Source organism: Nycticebus coucang, chromosome 15 (assembly GCF_027406575.1).
Source record: "Nycticebus coucang isolate mNycCou1 chromosome 15, mNycCou1.pri, whole genome shotgun sequence".
NCBI classification, from domain to species: domain Eukaryota; kingdom Metazoa; phylum Chordata; class Mammalia; order Primates; family Lorisidae; genus Nycticebus; species Nycticebus coucang.
Window position 1 is genome coordinate 81741796 of NC_069794.1, and position 20363 is coordinate 81762158.

The following is a 20363-nucleotide window of genomic DNA, read 5'->3' on the forward strand; positions in this document are numbered from 1 at the left end:
CTCGTAAAGAACGAACGAAGATAAATACATTCAGAAAAGAAATCAGATGATTGCTGCAACGAAGTATTAAGCAATAATAATAATAGTAATGCAAAGAAAGTAACATTCACATTCTCAAATAAGAGTATGTCGATCTCATTTTCTTATCAACAGGAAAAGTCAAAAAAATGCAGAAAGTATTTGTGTTACAGCTAGGTAAACCAAAGGCTCCCCTTGACAGGTTCCCTGCAAACATGCAATTCCACAGCAATAGCTGGGTGTTAAGGCTTCAGAAGAATATGTACACACGAATACTCATATTCTTGATTCCACTGAGATCCATACAGATGTTCTTGATGATTGCTTTGCATTTATAGGGCTTTTTTCCGTGGACACTACCTCAAGGTCAGCAAACGACAGCATTAAGGGACTGCCCCCCTTGGAAAATCCCATCTTCGATGGCAGACGTTAAGAAAGCAATAGCAAATCAGTTTGTTTCCATTACTAAGAGAGACTTTGTGGACATAGCAGAAGGTAAATATGTTTGTTTTTCTTTTTTCTATGGTTATGTGATAGTCACTGGAGATGCACTGATTAGCAGCCTGGATGTGGTCTCTTATCTCAAAGAGTTCAGAGTGTAGACAGAGTGATTTTGCAAACAAAAACTATCAAGTATAAAAAGGGGCACCTTGTGAGAAATGCAGGCTGCACTGGGTGCACAGGAGGACGTCTTGCCTCATGGCATGGTGGGGGAGGTTCAGAAAAGGCTTCCCTTCCTGGAAGGATAAAGAAGAATTAGCCTGGCGAAAAGACCCAGGGGACAGTGTTGTTGCTGGATCCTGAATGTCTAGGCAGTGGTTCTCAACCTCAGTGTGGGTCATGATCCCTTTGTAACAATGAAAATACATCCTGCATATCAGATATTTACATTACGATTCATAACAGTAGCAAAATTACAGTTATGAAATAGCAACTAATAACTAAGAAAATGCCAGGAAGGCTATTGTTAAAATACTTTTTTAAGAGCAATTCATAAAACTAATGTATGATTTTAATTGGAAAAAAAGAAATAGCAACGAAAATAATTTTATGGTTGGGGGTCACCACAACATGAGAAACTGTATTGAAGGGTCGCGGCATTAGGAGGCATTAGGAAGGTTGAGAACCACCGGTCTAGAGGAGTATTTGAGGAACTGAGAGAACTTCAGCAGGAATAAAGCAGTCAAGGGTTAGGGAGGCTGAAAGAAGAGACGACCATGGGTGGGGAACCTGCCATCTAGAAGGGTCTGGCAAGGCATGCTGAGGAGTTTGGAGTCATCACAAGAGTGATTAAAAGTTTTTGATAAGAGTGGTGACACCATTGAGATGTAGGATTTAGAAGCCTCACACCGGCTATGGAGTGAAGCATGGAAGTGGACCAGTATGGAAGGAAAAGGCCAGCACGAGGCTGTCAGGGAAGCCCAGGGAGGAGCAAGGTGGCTTGATGCTGGGCAGGACAGGTGGAGGCAGAATTGTCAGGGTGTGGCTTGGGCACTTGAGGGGCAATAATGTTTCTGAAACCACAAGGGAGGGTCCAGCCTAGGTCTGGTTGTTCACTGCACAGAAAGCTAATTACTAAGACAATGGAAACTGTCAACGAAGGAAAGGAATTTTTTTAATACAAATGATCTCAGCTGGAAGACAAGGGAAGCAGCCTCAAATCTATCCCCCTGACTAACAGAGTCGGGGTTCTTGTAAGGGGTTAAGGAATGTGGAGACATGCCCTGGGGCGGATTGTGCTGAAACTAATGTAGGCAGATAGTTTGTACAGGTTAGTGAGGGATGGTGATTCTTGGCATCAGGAAGTCTGCAGCAGGGGTCTTCACAATCTCAACTCTTTTATCTTACACAAATTCTTCCATTTGGGAGAAACAACTCAAAAGGTCAAGTAGTTAGTTGAAAAGTGACAAGATTCTGGTCATTAAACACTACTAGCCTGGAAATCCAAAGCATAAGAAAGCTATGAGGTGTCTTAGCTCATGAAGTCCAACTTTAATGCTACATGAATTTTTTGCCATTTTGCTGATACTGGTATGCTCCCTGAGCTCATCATTTCATTGAAATTATTTTTTTTTTCCTTTTGTATCTTTTTTTTTTTTTAATTTTTTTATTTTTTATTTATTTTTTTTTATTGTTGGGGATTCATTGAGTGTACAATAAGCCAGTTACACTGATTGCAATTGTTAGGTAAAGTCCCTCTTGCAATCATGTCTTGCCCCCATAAAATGTGACACACACTAAGGCCCCACCCTCCTCCCTCCATCCCTCTTTCTACTTCCCCCCCCATAACCTTAATTGTCATTAATTGTCCTCATATCAAGATTGAGTACAGATGATTCATGCTTCTCCATTCTTGTGATGCTTTACTAAGAATAATGTCTTCCACTTCCATCCAGGTTAATACGAAGGATGTAAAGTCTCCATTTTTTTTAATAGCTGAATAGTATTCCATGGTACACATATACCACAGCTTGTTAATCCATTCCTGGGTTGGTGGGCATTTAGGCTGTTTCCACATTTTGGCAATGGTAAATTGAGCTGCAATAAACAGTCTAGTACAAGTGTCCTTATGATAAAAGGATTTTTTTACTTCTGGGTAGATGCCCAGTAATGGGATTGCAGGATCAAATGGGAGGTCTAGGTTGAGTGCTTTGAGGTTTCTCCATACTTCCTTCCAGAAAGGTTGTACTAGTTTGCAGTCCCACCAGCAGTGTAAAAGTGTTCCCTTCTCTCCACATCCACGCCAGCATCTGCAGTTTTGAGATTTTGTGATGTGGGCCATTCTCACTGGGGTTAGATGATATCTCAGGGTTGTTTTGATTTGCATTTCTCTAATATATAGAGATGATGAACATTTTTTCATGTGTTTGTTAGCCATTCGTCTGTGGTCTTTAGAGAAAGTTCTATTCATGTCTCTTGCCCAATGATATAAGGGATTGTTGGCTTTTTTCATGTGGATTAATTTGAGTTCTCTATAGATCCTGGTTATCAAGCTTTTGTCTGATTGAAAATATGCAAATATCCTTTCCCATTGTGTAGGTTGTCTCTTTGCTTTGGTTATTGTGTCCTTAGCTGTACAGAAGCTTTTCAGTTTAATGAAGTCCCATTTGTTTATTTTTGTTGTTGTTGCAATTGCCATGGCAGTCTTCTTCATGAAGTCTTCCCCCAGGCCAATATCTTCCAGTGTTTTTCCTATGCTTTCTTTGAGGATTTTTATTGTTTCATGCCTTAAATTTAAGTCCTTTATCCATCTTGAGTCAATTTTTGTGAGTGGGGAAAGGTGTGGGTCCAGTTTCAGTCTTTTACATGTAGACATCCAGTTCTCCCAACACCATTTATTGAATAGGGAGTCTTTCCCCCAAGGTAAGTTCTTGTTTGGTTTATCAAAGATTAGGTGGTTGTAAAATGTTAGTTTCATTTCTTGGTGTTCAATTCGATTCCAAGCGTCTATGTCTCTGTTTTTGTGCCAGTACCATGCTGTCTTGAGCACTATGGCTTTGTAGTACAGACTAAAATCTGGTATGCTGTCATGAGCTAAGACATCTAATAATGTCCAAAGAGAATAACAAGACTCCACAGCTACCAGAAAAATAAACATACAAGAATTAATTTTAGTGGCTCTCAAATGTGTCTTAAACCTACAATGTTCTCTTTGATTGACTCCCACAATGCAAAAAACCTACACATTAAGTAAAAGAATTCCAGCTTGCGAACATCAGCCGGACATTTATAAGAATATGCTAATATATGTACTTGAGGGTAACAGTTTCTCTCTTGTTAAGGCAGCGTCATTGAAGCATACCCTGGAGTATTCATGCTGGAATTCAGGTTTACAAGATGAACGTGTGCTGAGCATCATACGGCTGGGGAAGCATGTGTGTGTCTGAAAACTGAAGGTCTCAAGAAGGAAAACACAAATGGCATGCTTTAGCCACCTTGCTTATTGAAAGAGCCTCAGTTTAAATAGTTTAAAGTCATAAATGGTGTCAATTTTGAAGCAGTCTTAGTGCTCACTACTAAGGGTATCAAAAATATATTCGGGGGGGTTTTTTAAACCTTTGTAACTTTGGTGAGAGGAAAGAGGTCAGTGACTCTTTGTTAAAAGTTGATCTTGTGTGCTATATGTAACAGACATGGTAAATATGTACTTACAGTGTTTGTTTTTCACAAACCATCCATTTAAAGTGAAATCAACAAAAGAAATTAGATGCAAGGACATGTGATTTTTGAGATTAAAGTTGATCTTAAAATGTAAAAAAAAAAAAAGAAAGCTATGAGGAAAACATACGTGGGGGTTCATCCTCTGTTCATGAGGCTGGTTACAACGAGCCAGTTCTAGGGCAGGGGCTGTGGCTCTCTGGCTCACGTTGTATCCCCAGCACCCACTCCAGTGTCTGGTTCTTTATAGGTGGTTCAACCAAAAGAAATATTGGTTGAACAGAAGGGAGGGATGAGGGAAGGAGCCTGCAGGTGTCTGACCTGGGGTTCCGTGTGGATGGGATGGTAGTACCTGTTGTAGATGAGTAGGAAAACCAGGGCAGGGTGAAGCAAGGGCCATTTTATTCTCCCTGGGCAGAGAGAAGGAGGCTATCATGCATTTCATCCTGCTTCCTGAAAGAGCCCGTGTCTCCTTCTGGAATAGGTGTTCAGCTCGACAGATCTTCCACTGCGAGAGTCTAGCTTCTCATATGATTCATTTGGCCCTACCCTCGGTGCTTTATAGCTGGGGAAGCTTTTGAATGGTTTTCTATAGGGCACATAGAGATGCCACCATAACTTGTCCCTACCTTGGCCTCTTGTCTCAGGGACCAAAAATGAATTTGATTTCTACAGATGTATTTTCCAGAAATGACATCATGGCTGATGTAGTACAATTTCGATCTTGCATATCAGCAGGAACTTTGCTTTATTGAGAATTCATGGAAATTGATTGTAGTTACTTTAAAACTCCAACAAGCTAACCTTTCCCTAAATTATTGAGAAAATAATGCACTCTGGCTTATAGCTGCAAGCCTGTGACAAAATGGCAGTTGGAGTTTTAGTGTTCTCTTGCCTCTTTGGTGACAAAATAATGATACCAAAAACAGCTGAGGAGGGCTGCCATGTGGGATCTGAGCACAAACCAGGGAACACTGAGAGCCCTTGTCCTCCTGGGGCTCCGTGAGTCAGGAGAGGATAATAATACATCTCTCACCACCTCTATGTCTCCCGTTCATCCTGCCCCAGCAGCCCCTCATCCCGTGTGAACTGTAGATCTGTCTCCCCTGCCCTACTTAGCTCACCTTTGATTCTACCTGACTCTTCATTCCCACAGTGTTAACCCCAGCCCACCAGCACACACATTGACTTTATCAGATCCGTCTATGATAGTATATTCCAAACGAAAACAAAAACAAGAGCTCTCCACATTTTTTAAAAAAGTTTCAGATTAATATGAGGGTACAACGTTTGCATTTTGTTAGGTAAAGTCTCCATTGTAGTTGTGCCCCTCACCCTGGAGATGTGCCCATCGGTGAGAGCATAGCCGTCCCCCTCCCTTCTCCCCTCTGTTCCCTCCATCCCTCCTGCCACTCCCCCCAATTTGAGTTGAGTTCTCAGTATCCTTGTACTGGCTTCATATTTGTGTGTACATTGTGATACTTTACTAAGAAGTCCAATTAGATTTTTTAAAACAGCATTCTGTTCTTGTTTTATAGATGTGGTAATTCCATAAGATATTTATGATATACTGAATTGTTAGCATTTTTATCTGTTCTTAGCATTGTTTCTAGTTTTTCTGAATGTCTTAATGGTCCAATATATATTTGGCTGTCTGTTTATATTTATAAGGGAGCAGAGGCAGATTTATTATAAACCTAATAAAACTTAGGCCATTTTCTATTTGACCTCTAATGATTAGAGTTTCTGATTCCTTTCAGGAGCACCTATCCTGAGAGGCTTCCCTCATTTGTATCTCTTTCCAAATCCCCTCCTCAGGTCCCAGTTTCACATATTTGGTTACTGAGTGCAAGTCTCATGGGGACTCCAACCCATCACGTTTTCCTTCCCTGGCAACTGATCTTCCTACATTAGCTATAGATCCCTCTAATTTTTTTTTCCCACATGGCAGCTAGATGATCCCTTGACTATCTACATCGGATCATATTATTCCATTGCTTCCTTTCACTGGCTTTCCGCTGCTCTTTGAATAGCATTCAAATTCTAGTTCCTTGTCTGGGCTCCTGAGTTCCCTTTAGGCTGAACCTCACTCACTTCCTCACTGTCATCTCTGCTGTGGTCTCCTTCTTCACCAGGCTCCAGCCACATGGCCTTGCTTCAGTGTCGGAGATGCCAACTTTTTTTTTTTTTTAATTTCAAAACATTAAGGGGCTGTAAGTGTTTTTGTTACATGGGTGAGCTGTGTAATGCTGAAGTCAGTGCTTTTAGTGTGCCCATCACAGAGGGGTGCACATTGTACCCAACAGGTAAGATTCTAGCCCTGGCCTCAGCCCCTTCTGTGGTTTCTCTTTGTCATTCTGTGGACTTCAGCTTGAACGTCGCCTTCTCTTTGTGCCCTTTCCTTGTTATTTTATCTGAGAGGGTAGCTGTCATCTCCTTTGTTTCCTTCCATTGTGAAATCGTTTGTTACTGATTCTTGGTTTTGGTTGTTTTGTTTTACTCTTTCCTCCACTATTCAGTAAGCTCCCCAGAAGCCTTTATTCACTTACAGCCTCGTGCCATGATTGGCATACAGAAGGAACTCGGTAACTATTTGGGGAATGGGGGAGAGAATGTACAGGAAGTACCTTTTTAAAGCGTGATGGATATGGGATCAAAAGGCCTCCATAGCTGTAGACATGTAAACATTAAGGGTCAGAGGAAAACATTTGATGTGTCAGCATCCTTAAAAGATGTTTTTGAGCTTCCAGGTAAAATTGTCCGTTCAGCCTGGGCAGGTTACCATTTCCCCATGAGTATGTAAATTCTCAGGACCTGTCAAGACATCCTCATCCTCTCCTGCCTCTGTCTGCGTCTCTCCCTTCTTTACTTGGGTTCAACTGTTGGTATCTCTCTGCTGGGTGATCTCTATTCCAATTCCCTTTTCCAGTACTTTCCCCTCAAATCTACTGTCTATAGTACACCATGGAATATTATGCGGCCTTAAAGAAAGATGGAGACTTTACCTCTTTCGTGTTTACATGGATGGAGCTGGAACATACTCTTCTTAGCAAAGTATCTCAAGAATGGAAGAAAAGTATCCAAGGCACTCAGCCCTACTATGTGACTAATTTATGAACCCAATTACAGCCTAAGAATATGGGGAAAGGAAGGGGAAGGGAGAGGAGAGGCTGGGTGGAGGGAGGGTAATGGGTGGGACCACACCTATGGTGCATCTTACAAGGATACATGTGAAACTTACTAAATGTAGAATATAAATGTCTTAACACAATAACTAAGAAAATGCCAGGAAGGCTATGTTAACCAGTGGGATGAAAATATTTCAAATTGTATATAAAACCAGCACATGGTACCCCATGATTGCATTAATGTACACAGCTATGATTTAATTAAAAAAAAAAAAGAACCATTTCTCACCCTTGCAAGTGTGGAAATAAATCACTTGTATAAACTTGAAAAATATATATACTGTCCATACTAGAGCCAAAGCAAGTTTCTAGATGTGCAAATTGATGTCATTTTACAGATTAAAAACCCCTCAATGACTGCCTGTTGTCCTCAGGATAAAAGCATCTGTCTGCATACACTGCTTCCACCCTTGGAACACCTCTCCCCTGCCTCCACAGCTGGGCCTATCCGTAACTCAAGCCTAGATGTGGGCTTCATTTCAATCCTGGAGGCCTCTTCTGATCGCCCACCTTTAGGTCATGGTCCTCTCATATGTTTTAGCAGCTCCATGTTCTTGTCTCTTTTGCAGGACTTAGCACATGAAATTGTCCTTATTCTTTTGTGTGTGTGTGTGTGTGTTTCTCTCATATTTTAAGCTTCCAAAGCACAGGGCAATGTCTTAGTTTTGTATCCTCATTAATGAATCAGTGCAAAGGAGTGAAGCACTAAAAGGTGTTTGTTTTCACATTTGGACTTGAAGAACTTGGCCTTGATGAATCAGAACAACTGAACAAACCAACACAGCTAGTTCCCACTTAGTTAAGATTATGTGCCCATGGTCCTAACGGTGTTGAATAGCCCTTGCTGTAAATTCAAGTTTGGATTGGGACTTTCTACAGATGCCATACATAATCTTAAAATAGGCTAATTTCTTTCTTTGGGCTAAACCACTCTAGTATTACAATTATTAAGTGAAGAAGAAATGGGGGTGGGGGCTGAGCTCCTGAGGAGCAGGGAGGTCTCCCTGGAAGGGGTCTTTGGGTCAAGTTTGCTCTGGGTCATGATTATTATTTCTGCCTATACCTCAGCACCACTGTGGGGGTTTCGGGTGTTGGTTGGGTCCCTTTATATCAGGGATATAATAATGTGTGAAGGCGCTCATTAACATGAAACTTTATAGAGACAATTAAAGATTTCATTAGTTGAAAAGAACAAAATTCCACACTATGGAGTGAATAATATACAGTTTATTAGAAGTTACCTTAAGCATAGATCACATAGGCAAGTCACTGGAGTGTAATTCAGATATCAATTGCTAATCCATAACAATTATGTTTCTAGAGATTTTTGGTTTGCTCATTAATCTGATAAATATTTAATGAGGTTTATTACTGCCATAAGTACTGAGGACCAATGAAGTCTGAGACTTAATCTTTGTCTTCAAAGGAACTTAGACAAAGCGCAGGTCCTGATTTATTGCTTTTTATGGATCTTCATTTCCAACTATTCTAGTTCTCTACTGGTCCATCATGGTGGACCACACACTTCTGCCAACCAGACCACATTGCATGGACACGCTAGAGATGGTTTGCTTCCACGATGACCCATTGTCAAAGCCCTTTGCTGTGTCTGCCTTTCAGTCCTTGTCTTTTTCTTCCCCCCTTGACACAACTCCTCACACTCTGGGCTTTCCTGGCACCTTCGTCAAAGCACTGAGTTAGTGATTCTTGGGAAGTTTGTTCACAGTCTAAGTGCCTGGGGCCCACTTTTAGAGATTCTCAATGTCTGGCATGAGGTTCAGCAGCTATATTCTGAGAAACCTTTCCCAGATGATTCTCATGTCTTATCTCCACTTGAGAACCACAGTTCCAAATGTTATGGTTGCAAGAAGTATCACATTCTGTATGTTTGCGCTGCAGGTATCTTCCTAATCACACTAGTTGCCTCAAGGTTGAACAATGGCTTAATTATCTATAACCTTGGCAAACACCACAGAACACATATGGAAACTGGAAACATTTGCTCTTGAGTGGTAGCCCTAGGGAAAAGATACAGATATATGTGTCAAGTATTTCAATGGGGATTTGGTTTTTCCCTATAAAGCCATTAGTAAATTATAAACACCATGTGACTTAGTCCATTTTGTGCTGCTGTAACAGAATAGCTGAGACAAGATAATCTATAATGAACAGAAATTTCTTTGGATCATGGTTTTGGAGGTTGGAAAGCCAAGAGACAGTGCTGGCGTCTTGTAACAACCATCTTGCTGGATCAACCCATGGATGAAGGTGATAGGGCAAGAAAGTGTGAGGGTGAGAAAGAGAGGAAGGGAGCCACACTCATCCTTTTATCAGGAAGTGACTCTTGCAATAACCAACCTACTCCCACAGTAACAGCTTTCCTCCATTCATGTGGGCAACAATCTAATCCCCTCGCATTAGGCCCACCTCCCAACACTGCTGTCCTGATGATTAAGTTTCCAACACGTGCTTTGTAGAGGGACACATTCAAGGCATAGTAGTAAGTTCTAGATGGAAGTTATAAGAACAGTATTGGATGATTTCCAAAATATCTGACAGGGTTCCCTGATTTTGAGTTCTATAATTTCTTTCTCTCTGTAGACTACTTTTTCATGGGCAGTTTATAAGGTCACTAGGAGGACCATTGAGCACATGTGTCCTCTCCTCCAGTGTCACCCAAAGTTGGAGGCAGAATGTAGTAGAACCCTTTCCTCCTCTGCTGCTCTACACAGAAATTATTTTTAAAAAATCAATATAAAAATGCTCTGGGGTGCCAGGAGATATGATTATGTATCCTTTGATATACAGTGTATGCCAGTGATGCCATTAAGAATCATTTGACATACAATGTATATTAGAATTTATTTTTGAAAAGACCTATGGAAAAACTAATTTGGAAGAAAATTGAATTCAGTGTCAATAGTAATTTGCACTGTTTGGGCATTCTTATGAAACCCACATTTTTAACATCTTCATCCTTCTAAATAGAGATGATGTTGTTTAACGTGGGTCTGAACTAAGGCTTTGAGGCAAGAATTAGAATCTCACTCACTCAAAGCGAGATAGATGGCTTGTGACCCTCTCCTCCTAATCTGGTAGTGTTTGTAGAATTAACAGTGCTTCATAGACATTAATGATGATATATTTAATGAATTTTTTTAGTGGAGATATTTCAAAGAAATTACAGTGCTATTGTCCACTAAGGACAACGATGCTACCTAACCCTTCACGAGTGAGGGATAAGCTTTGAATGGATCTTTCCCAGTAGAGATGAGATATACTGCCCTGTCTAGGGCTGGTATATATCAATAAAAATAAAAATATATTTTTATTTATATCAGCAAATAAAAATATAAGATGCCCAGGCAAATTTGAATAATGATATACAGTAGAAAATGAGTACTTATACATATTTATAATGAAAAAGTATTCATTGTTTATCTGAAATCCAAATTTAACTGGGCATTCTGTGTTTTATATGGCAATCCTATCCAAAGTCTCTCACTCTGCTGCCCACCTCTGTCCCAGAAAGAGGCAGACCTGGGGGAGTGATCAGTGACTCGTTGCCCACTAAGTAGAACAAAAGAACAATTGTAACTGATATACAAATACATACATTAGAAACTACTCGAATCATTTGACCATACACTTCTGTGACTGATGAAGCAGAAAATTATTTCTCGATCAAGGTGTCCATAAAAAGTACATTGACTGTACCTCTTAGTACAAGAAGAGTGGGGTTGTTAGCCGGGCGCCCATAGTCTCAGTTACTTGGGAGGCTGAGGCAAGAGAATCACCTAAGCCCAGGAACTGGAGGTTGCTGTGAGCTGTGTGACACCATGGCACTCTACTGAGCGTGATAAAGTGATACAAACAAAAAACAAAAAGCAAGATGAGTGGGTTTTTTGGTATGATAAATTGGAAGCTACTGCCACAAGCAAAATGGAATGAAAAGCTACTTAAAAATTAGCTTTCAAGGAGTAATTATTGCCTTCGGTTTCTATCCCCCATCCCAGCTCAGAAGATTAAGAAAAGTTCTCTGTTGTCTATGGAATGGAAAAAGTTAATTCCTCAGCCTCTAAACACCGAATTTCGACGAAATTACCAAATTCCAGCTAAAATTCCTGAGCTTCGGGATTTTAGTTTCAAATATGGATGCTACGCGAGCCTGCCAATTGCTTCTCAGGGTCTAGGTGAGTATACCTATAGTTTTTAGACTAACTTTATAGATTCTAAGCCCTGGCAGCAGGACTTCTCAATGCAGAGGAGCCTAGCCAATTCTGATAACCCATAAAACAAGTATGGGCTCTGCCTAGGAGAAGCAGGCTGGGACGGGGGGTGGGCAGGGACACTTCTTCCTTATAAAGTAAGGGAAGGATGTGGTGGCCGTAAAATGGAAAAAGGATTAGGAAGGGATCTAATTGGTCTTGTCTATTATCTAGATGGCACACAAGTTCCATGACCAAGCCACCTCCAGGCTGCTGGCTAACACGAAAACTTGGTGTGAGTCTGAAACATGATTTATTACTGACATGGAGTTGGGAGTTCCCTGAAACAAAAATCACAGAATAGAAGCTTAGCATGTTGGGGGTAGAAAGTAGCCTAGAAGTCACTAGAGACTCAGGACATGTGTGATCTCTTTCCCCCACCTCACCCTGGCCGAAGGGTGATACTCTCTCTGTGTACTCCAGAGTAGAGCCCAACCCCCAAGGCAGCTCCTTCGCTGTCAGATGTTCCAACTGTTTAAAAAGTTGTAGCAGCTGAGCTTCTAATCATCGGTTCTACATCACCCTGTGAAAGTTAATGGTACAGATCTGTGAGTCTATGAAAACCTTACCATAGGGCTTATAAATCTTCTTTTTTCCAGATGCTACAAATGCTCTTTTCAGGGTGTGGTATCAAATTCCCTCAGCAATCTAATCCCTCCATTTGGCCAATGGCCTCTTCTAGGGGTCACCGAGAACAGGAAGGCATTCTCAAGGTTGGGCAAGTCGGAGAAATCATGTTTTCACATCATGTCTTCATTATTTTTTTAATGATACTTCCACGAATATCAGAACCCACATTAAGTGAACAATATTGAGCATCAAATAGTTAAATAATCATTTAGCTTTGGAGGTTGCTGCACCTCATACCCCCATTAGTCTGAATGGAAAACGAGAGCTGACTGTAAATACCAACATGCTTCCAACTGCTCATTCAGACACCAGGGTCCTTGGAAGGAGACCTTAGTGTGCCAGCCCAAGCCTGCAGAGGAGATGTCCTGAAAGAAAAACAAGCTTTGTTTATTAACAAGGTGGTGCATGTGACCATTGTAGGGGCCAAGGCCAACCTTCCCTTTTGCCCTCTGAAGGTTTGCTGAAAAATTCGATTGACAAAGGGCAATTGAAAGGAGAAAGAGCATACAGATCTATTAACGCACATGGGAGTCATGCAAAATCTAAGAACTCAAAGAAATGGCCAGCTGGTTGTCACTTCTATGGCATCTTAAGGTTACAGAAAGAATGTGGGCTGGAGCTTGGCAGAACAAGTTACAAGAGAAGGGAAGAGAAGGAGGCCTGGCTAGCAAAGGGTCTTGTTCTGTGGAAGAGCCCTCATAGGCAGCAGCCTGCAGAGAGGATAGATGGCAAGTGCTTGTTTTAGACCTCCCGAGGTGTCAGATTCTCAGTTACTCTCTCCCAGATCCAGGCAAGGGAGGGGCCCGGAGAAAGCCTGGCTGCAGCCATGAGGACTTGCTCAGCAGATGCGCGTCTCCCCAACACAAGCCGGCTCTGCAGGGCTACTTCTGTCTACAGGCTGTCTGAGCACCCATCTCAAAATATGTCACCAAAGCATACTTTGGTTTTCCTTCACAAATCCTAATACACTGACCCACATAAGAATCCAGTTCATGGAGAGCTTCTTTTTTGGAAGTGGTGGGCAAACTCTCTCTCTGTCTGCGTCTCCCACCACTCCCACCTCCAACAGCAAGGAGCAGTCAGGACATCCCAGGGGCTCTGCCCAGCCCTAGTCACGGGAGGAATTGGTTTCATACGGTGCCTTGGTTTCCGGCATAGTAAGGATGCCTAGAAAGCTCCAAGTGGGGCCGTCGGGGGTGCTTTGCTTGGGTGATCACCCGCGGGTCTCTGTCCTGTGTACCTCTGCAGTCCCATCCGTGCTGCACAGCTACATGAGGAACCAGGCACGCACCAGGAAGCAGACCACGTACCAGAGCGAGTTCGAGAGGGCACAGCTGGACTTCCTGGCCCTGCTGCACTCCTTCTCCCCCACGCAAGTCAAAGAGTATCTTCAGACTGTTCCCTATGAAGGTGAGACGAGGCCTGCAGGTACTATTTCATGCACTTGTGGCTCATAATACACTGCTTTGTGCCAAATAGAAAGTGTTGTAGTTTCTAGCCACCTGAGTCGAATGCCCACAACAGAGAAAATATTACCAAAAAAAAAAAAAAAAAACAACTCATAGTGTTGTGCTAACTTCAATCCATTGAAAAGAAATTTTTCTTTAAAGAGGCCCCAGTGACCATATTCCCACTTATTAAAAAGGAGGCGAGAGCTTTTTGTCACCCGTTTCTGAACTCATTTTGCCTGTGGTTGAATTGCTCCAGGAGGGTTTCTCTTTTTCTTATAGCTAATTGATTTTCTCCAGGGGGGTGTTTGTACTATCTCATAGTTTTGTTTTATTCTAATTTGATTTCCCATTTGTGGTTCCTTTTCGGTGGCAGGCTCTTTGAGGTGCATGAGAATCTGTATGTATTATTACACCCCCAAAGAGAGCAAACGCCGTCCTCAGGATGGCCTTGCTTCACGCCACATGACCAGGACTTAACCCTGGTTCAGGACAGAGTGAGAGGAATCGATTTAGGAGCATCTCGGGGGCGGTCAAAGTGAGAGTGCGTGAAGTGCCAGCTCAGGGAACAAAAGATTCTGAGGAGAGGAAACAAAACTCTTCCCTGGACTGCCTTTCAGACGCCTGTGGGAGGGATCACACGCCCCATTCCTCCAGTATGAGCACATCACGGCCCAGGGCGGATATTTATATAAAGTGCATTCATGGGCCACTGGTGTATCATGTACATTATCAAACATGCAAGCTGTTACAAGAGGAAGTACAAAGCAAATATAAGTGCGAGTTCTGTTTCTTCCTGCACCCAACAGATCATCCTCAGCTTCACTTCGTGCTTTAGGCTATGCGGGGCTGCCAACATCTTCTCTGTCGCCTGCCTAACTCTCTTGGGCCCCCCAGTCTCTGTCCCCAAATGCAGTCAGAAGAACTTACTCCTCTGAAATCCCTGTTAAAACCCTTTCTTTTTCCTGGGATTTCCTGCCCCAAGTAAGACGGGGCGAAATTGATAGGGGTGTGTGTTTTGGAGGAAAAAAGGATGTTTTCCTCCCACAGAAACTGAGGGCTGGGGGCCCAAAACCTTTCCAAGAGCTTGCGTGTTGGGTTTCAGGGAGTACCAGCAGCACGGCTCACCCCATAATGAGGTGGAAGGAGGTATTTTCTACTGGAGGGCTCATTGCTCTCAAGAGGCTCATTCCTGAGGCCTCTGGGCTAGTCTGACACTTCAGAAGGCAGCCGAGAGGCTCCTCACAGGCTGCAGGCCCATCTTCCCAGCGGCCCAGCAGCAGCTCAGCAGCAAGCTTCAGCCTGCCTGCCTGTTCTTTTTCTCAGCTTTGGTGCATGTATGTAAAACTGTCCTCTGCAGTCCCAAAGGAGCTCCTTTTGCCTTTAGAAGCCACATCTGTAGGGCTCCAGGGGAGGAACACTTCTGTCTTCCCTGAGCAGATACTGCCACCCTGCCAGGGACTCACAGTACAGATGTGTCTGTTACATCTCTGCCCTCGTGGAAACCCTGCTGGCTGCAAGCACCTCAGCTCCTTGCCGTCTGTGTGTTGGGTTAACCAAACCTTGGTGAGTGAGCTAGGGACTCCCCAGAGGGCTCTGGCAGCCCCTGCTCAACTTGGGTCTACATCGTCCCACAGACAAGGGTAAGCTGATCTTCCCGGCAGACACTGTATTTACCCGACTGGGCATTCCTCCCCAGCTGGTGAGACAGGAACTGTTAGCCTGCAAGATAACTTTAGGACAGGCTGGGTTTGTTTCTTCTTAGCACCCCCACTTCCTGGTTTCCTGAGGGCAGTGCTGGGATAGGTCCGAAGCCCACACCCCAGAGCTTTGCTATCCCGTGCTGACTTGGCTGATGCAGCATCTGCCCCCACCGTGAGTCTTAGCTTCTCTTTCCCAGCTCTGCTTTCCAGCAGCCCACTCCTCAGTGCCAGCTCTGTGAGAGGCTGCCAAGCAAATGGGAGGTTCCTTTTGAATGCTCATGTCCCAAACCTCTTGTCATTTTCTAGTGTCAAGGATGACACTAATGCTTTTCAGCTGGTGAATATCTCAGCAGCGCTTTTGTAACTGAGCACATATGCAGAGATGTTTTTTTTAAACCTAGCAGATGTGTTAGGCGGAATTATTATCAACTCAGCAGAAATGATTTCACTAGATTAGCCCTTGTAGGTCAGAGGCCAAGGAAGAATAGGGACCCAGAAAAGGTGGGTTTGCAAGAGAGAGAAAAAGGAACCGAGAGGATTAGCTTTCCCCTTAAATAGTGGCCCATGTCAGGGGGTAGAGAGGTAGCTAGGGAGAGGGGGCAGGGGGTGGAATAGAGAAAACTCTAGCAAGACAAAAAAAATAAAGCTAGAGAAGAAGAAAGGAGGGCAGAGAGCTGCAGGCAAGCCTTTAGTTTCCATTAACTGTATGTTGCCAATACAATATTTGGTACTGAGTTTATTTATAACTTGATCAGCTTAAATGAAATGTCTCTAGTGGCTATTTTATTTGCAAAATTAATTTAATCCCTGGGTCTATTTAGGCCACCCAAAAGTTTACTCTGTAGGCTCCCCTTAGCTATTGTAGAGACTGTTGTTGGTCCACTTTGGCCCCACTTGTGAAAGGTAAGGTGATCTGAAATCTGGTTTTCTGTGAATTTATTCAGCTATGACTGTCTCTCCATCTTTCTCCACTGCAACCCCCATGAATATGGCTACCCAAGAAGTGCTTCTTCCTGGCTTGTGATTTAATATTCAGAATCCATTTATTCACTCATTCAGTGAACTTCATCGATAGAATATCTATAAGGCTCACTTGGTACAAAGATAAAGAAATTATCTTTATCTTTTCAGGAAACTCATGGTCTGGTGTGGGAGACAGATACATAGTTATAAGCTCTGTAAGTGAAATAACCTTTGGGTGTAGTAGGTGCTTGCAAGCGATATTCCCAATTGTGGGGTGGACAGGGAATGACAGAAGGCTGCTCAGAGGAGGTGTCCTTTAAGTCTCAAAGATGAATCTGCATGACAAGGAGAGACAGGGCCATTCCTAGCAGACAGAACAGCATAAACAGAGCCATGGGGGCATGAACCTGCATCTAAATACAGTAAATATGGGTAGCATTTGAATGACAACTGGTAGCCTTTTTGAATAGCTATTAAGTTGACATTAAATTTTAGATGTGTACTCTCATCTTTTTTACTAATTCATGCCAAACTTGATTCATGTGGTACTTCTGGTATCAGAAGAAAGGACTTTTTTTTTTTTTTTTGCTTATTTTAAAATAAATTCTTTGGCATAAAGTTTAAAAATAGAGACAACGCTTACAATGAAAAGGACTGACAACCGCGAATGACAAGACAGGGAGCTATCAGAACCCCCAGAACACTGCCAATGGAAATGTCAAATAGCATAATCATTTTGGAAACAGTTCTGGCAGCTCCTCGTAAAGTTAAACATATACTTACTCTGTGATCCAGAAATTCCACTTCTGAGTATTTACTCAAGAGAAAAGAAAACATATGTCTACAAAAGGACATGTACGAGAATGTTGATAACCACTTTATTCTTAATAGCTTCACACTGGATGCAACCCAAATCTCCATCAACAGGAAAATGGATAAATAAACTGTGGTGTATGCACATAATGAAATGCCACTCAACAATAAAAGGAACGAATTATTGCCTTATACAACCAAGTGTATGAACCATTATGCTGGGCAAATGAAGCCAGACACAGAAGAATACCTTCTGGGTGGTTTCATTTATCTGAAAATCTACAGTAGGCAAATTTTACCTATGATGAAAAAAAAAATCAGAACAGCGCATCTTGGGGTAGGAAGTATTGATTTGGAAGGACCAGGAAGGGTCCTCTGGGATGGTGAAAGTGATTTATATCATCATATGGGTGTCGCAGGTCACAGGTGTGCAAGTGTCAGCCTCATCTGTACACATAAGATCAGTGCATTTTTCTTTATGAAAAGTATATTTCAATTAATAAATACAAGAGTCAAGTTATGGAGAAGGGTAGGAATGGATCAAAACTAAACACAAGGGTTATGCTTGTAATCCTAGCACTCTAGGAGGCCAAGGCAAGAGGATCACTTGAGCTCTGGAGCTCAAGACTAGCCTGAGCAAGGGAGAGACCCTGTATCATTTTAAAAATAGAAAAGTTAGCCAGATGTGGTGGCACATACCTATGGTCCCTGCTACTCAGAAGGCTGAGGCAGGAGGATTGCACATACACACATCCGTGATCTCCGACCTCAGTGGGCATTTGTGACATGGGCAGGATGACACGCACATAGAATTTGGTAACATGACATCCCCTGCACTCACTTCTTGTTGGTTTTGACTCCACAGATGACAGTAACTGGAAGTAACAAGTTTTACAGTTCTACTCTATACTATTTATAAAAGGCATAAAATACATAATCAGGGCAGGTATAATGGTTCATGCCTATAATCTGAGCACTCTGCAAGGCCAAGGTAAGTAGATAGCTTGAGCTCAGGATTTTAAGACCAGCCTGAGGAAGAGTGAGACCTCATCTCTACTAAAAGTCAAAACAAAACAAAAAACCTAGTGGGGTGTTGTGGCGGGCACTTGTATTCTCAACTACTCGGGAGGCGGAGGCAAAAGGAACTCCTGAGCCCGAGAGTCTACCCAAGGCGATAGCATGAGACTCTGTCTCAAAAATAATAATAATAATAATAAAATAAAATAAAGCAATATGTAATTAGGATTAGGGAATTGTGGCTGTTCAGAACCAGAGAAGACTCATTCATGTTACAAAAGAAGAAATAGAGGCCAGACACTTGAAGCACCTTCCCACAGCCAAACAGCTATCTCAAAGGGTAGCAAAGCCTACCAGTGTTGGTAGGTAGAGAAACTGCACTGGCTTCTATGAAACTTTTGGCACAATTATCTCTAGTTTCAAATCACTGTATATTGCTGTGTACCCAGTAATAAATGGATAAGACTATTATTCATTGTCTTTGATGGGCCAAGCACTAGCTCAGTTTTTCACACACAACATCCTTAATCCATTCGGGCAACCTTGCAACGTAAATACTGCTACTTGTATCAAAGATTAGGAAATGAAGAATTGGAAAGATTACATGATTTGCTAATACTTGGCAGCCCAGAAGCTTAAGTCTGTTTTATTCTAAACTTCATGGCCTGTCTAGTAAGCCTGCTTAACCTTTGAATGTTAAGTTTAATCTTCTTAATCAGTAATTATGCAACTGAGCCTCTTTAGGTATTAAAGGTAATATAGTCTTTATTTTTGTCTTTTATCAAATTTACAAATTTAGTACTATTATTACCTATTTTCTTCTTTCCTGGAATTTCTCTATTTAGCATTTAAATGCTTAAATACTCATACATGGAAAATTTAATCCTGTTTTTCCTTATGATTTTCAGACAGACAAATTCTTAATCGCTTTATTTGTTCTTACTGTGATGCTGACAAAAGGAAGAAATGAAAAAGGAAAATAGTTCCAGTGAATAAAATCCAGAAATCAATGGAAGCACTAGGACCTGCCTGGTTATTTTTTCAATAATGAAGAAAAAAATAAGATACATATCACTCCAAATACATTGCGATAGTCATGAGTTTGTATACCTTGCTTTGTTTTATTTTTAAATAATAAAATCATTTGAGGCTACAAATTTTCCTCTAAATATAACTTTAGCTGTATTAAATGGGTGTGATATATATTTTTTCTTTTCCCTTTAGGATCTTTAAAGGTTCCATTTTGATTTCCTCTTTGAGCCAGGAATTATGAGAAAGAGATTTCTGCTTTGCATCTTTCTTTTTTTTGCAGTTTTTGGCCGTGGCTGGGTTTGAACCCACCACCTCCAGCATATGGGGCCAGCACCCTACTCCTTGAGCCACAGGTGCTGCCCCAGAAGAGATTTCTTAATTTCCTAATAATAAGAGAATTTTAATATCTTTATTGTCGATTTTTTGAATGAATTAAAGCAAAAATATTTGCTTTGGAAAATTTATCAGTGTTCTTTAATGCCATTAATCAATATACGATTAATTTTGTGTTACACAAAGAAAAATATATAGTTTATTGTATTTTTCAAATTCCTTATGTCTTTATCTTAGTCATATGCATGAACTGTCAAATTCTGACAGTAAAATATGAAAAACATCCCACAATAAATATGTCTTCATCAATTTCTTTTTATGTTTCTGAGATTTTTTGCTTTAAATGTATGGCTGCTATATTATTTATTCTAGTAAGGTTTATGACTCGTATGGAGTGTCTTCATTGACTAACGTTTTCCCTATTATGTGTTTTTCCTGTTGGCCTGGTTAATGCTTTGGGCTTTGAGTTGCATTTTAATTGACATTAGTATTCCCATTCATTCTGCTTTGGTTTGGTTTTCTTTACATTTTCTCCCTACTTAACTTGCCTTCTTTAATTTCCAGTCTGTTTTTTTCTTTTAAACTTTATTTCATTGTGTTTCTATAAATCCCTGGTGCCAGTGGCTGTTCGCTATCCCATCCTCATTGCCACTTGTCAGGGCAGGGACTGGCCAGGTCTCTGGCCCCAGCTTATGTATTGTCTGGACGCAGACTGCTGTGCTACCCTGCTCGGGAAAAATTACCCTTAGGTGTCTGAGGGCCATTCGCCTTAGCAGAAGGGAGAGAGAGAGA

General features: G+C 41.7%; 1 protein-coding gene across 2 annotated transcripts in view; it reads left to right on the forward strand.

Moving 5' to 3' along the window:
* TEX26 (testis expressed 26) overlaps positions 1–19611 on the forward strand; it is a 38001-nt gene extending 18390 nt beyond the window's left edge. The window contains exons 3-7 of one of the 2 annotated variants that reach the window (XR_008374611.1): positions 357–513; positions 11381–11557; positions 13511–13672; positions 19115–19306; positions 19431–19611. Coding sequence is in view for 1 of the 2 variants with exons in the window: in XM_053563655.1 (XP_053419630.1) it covers positions 357–513; positions 11381–11557; positions 13511–13672; positions 19115–19176 (558 nt within the window). In the remaining variant the exon portion in view is untranslated. Of the gene's footprint in view, positions 1–356; positions 514–11380; positions 11558–13510; positions 13673–19114 lie in introns of both variants that reach the window. The other variant, XM_053563655.1, reaches the window with a different exon arrangement.
* Positions 19612–20363: the final 752 nt, after the last annotated feature.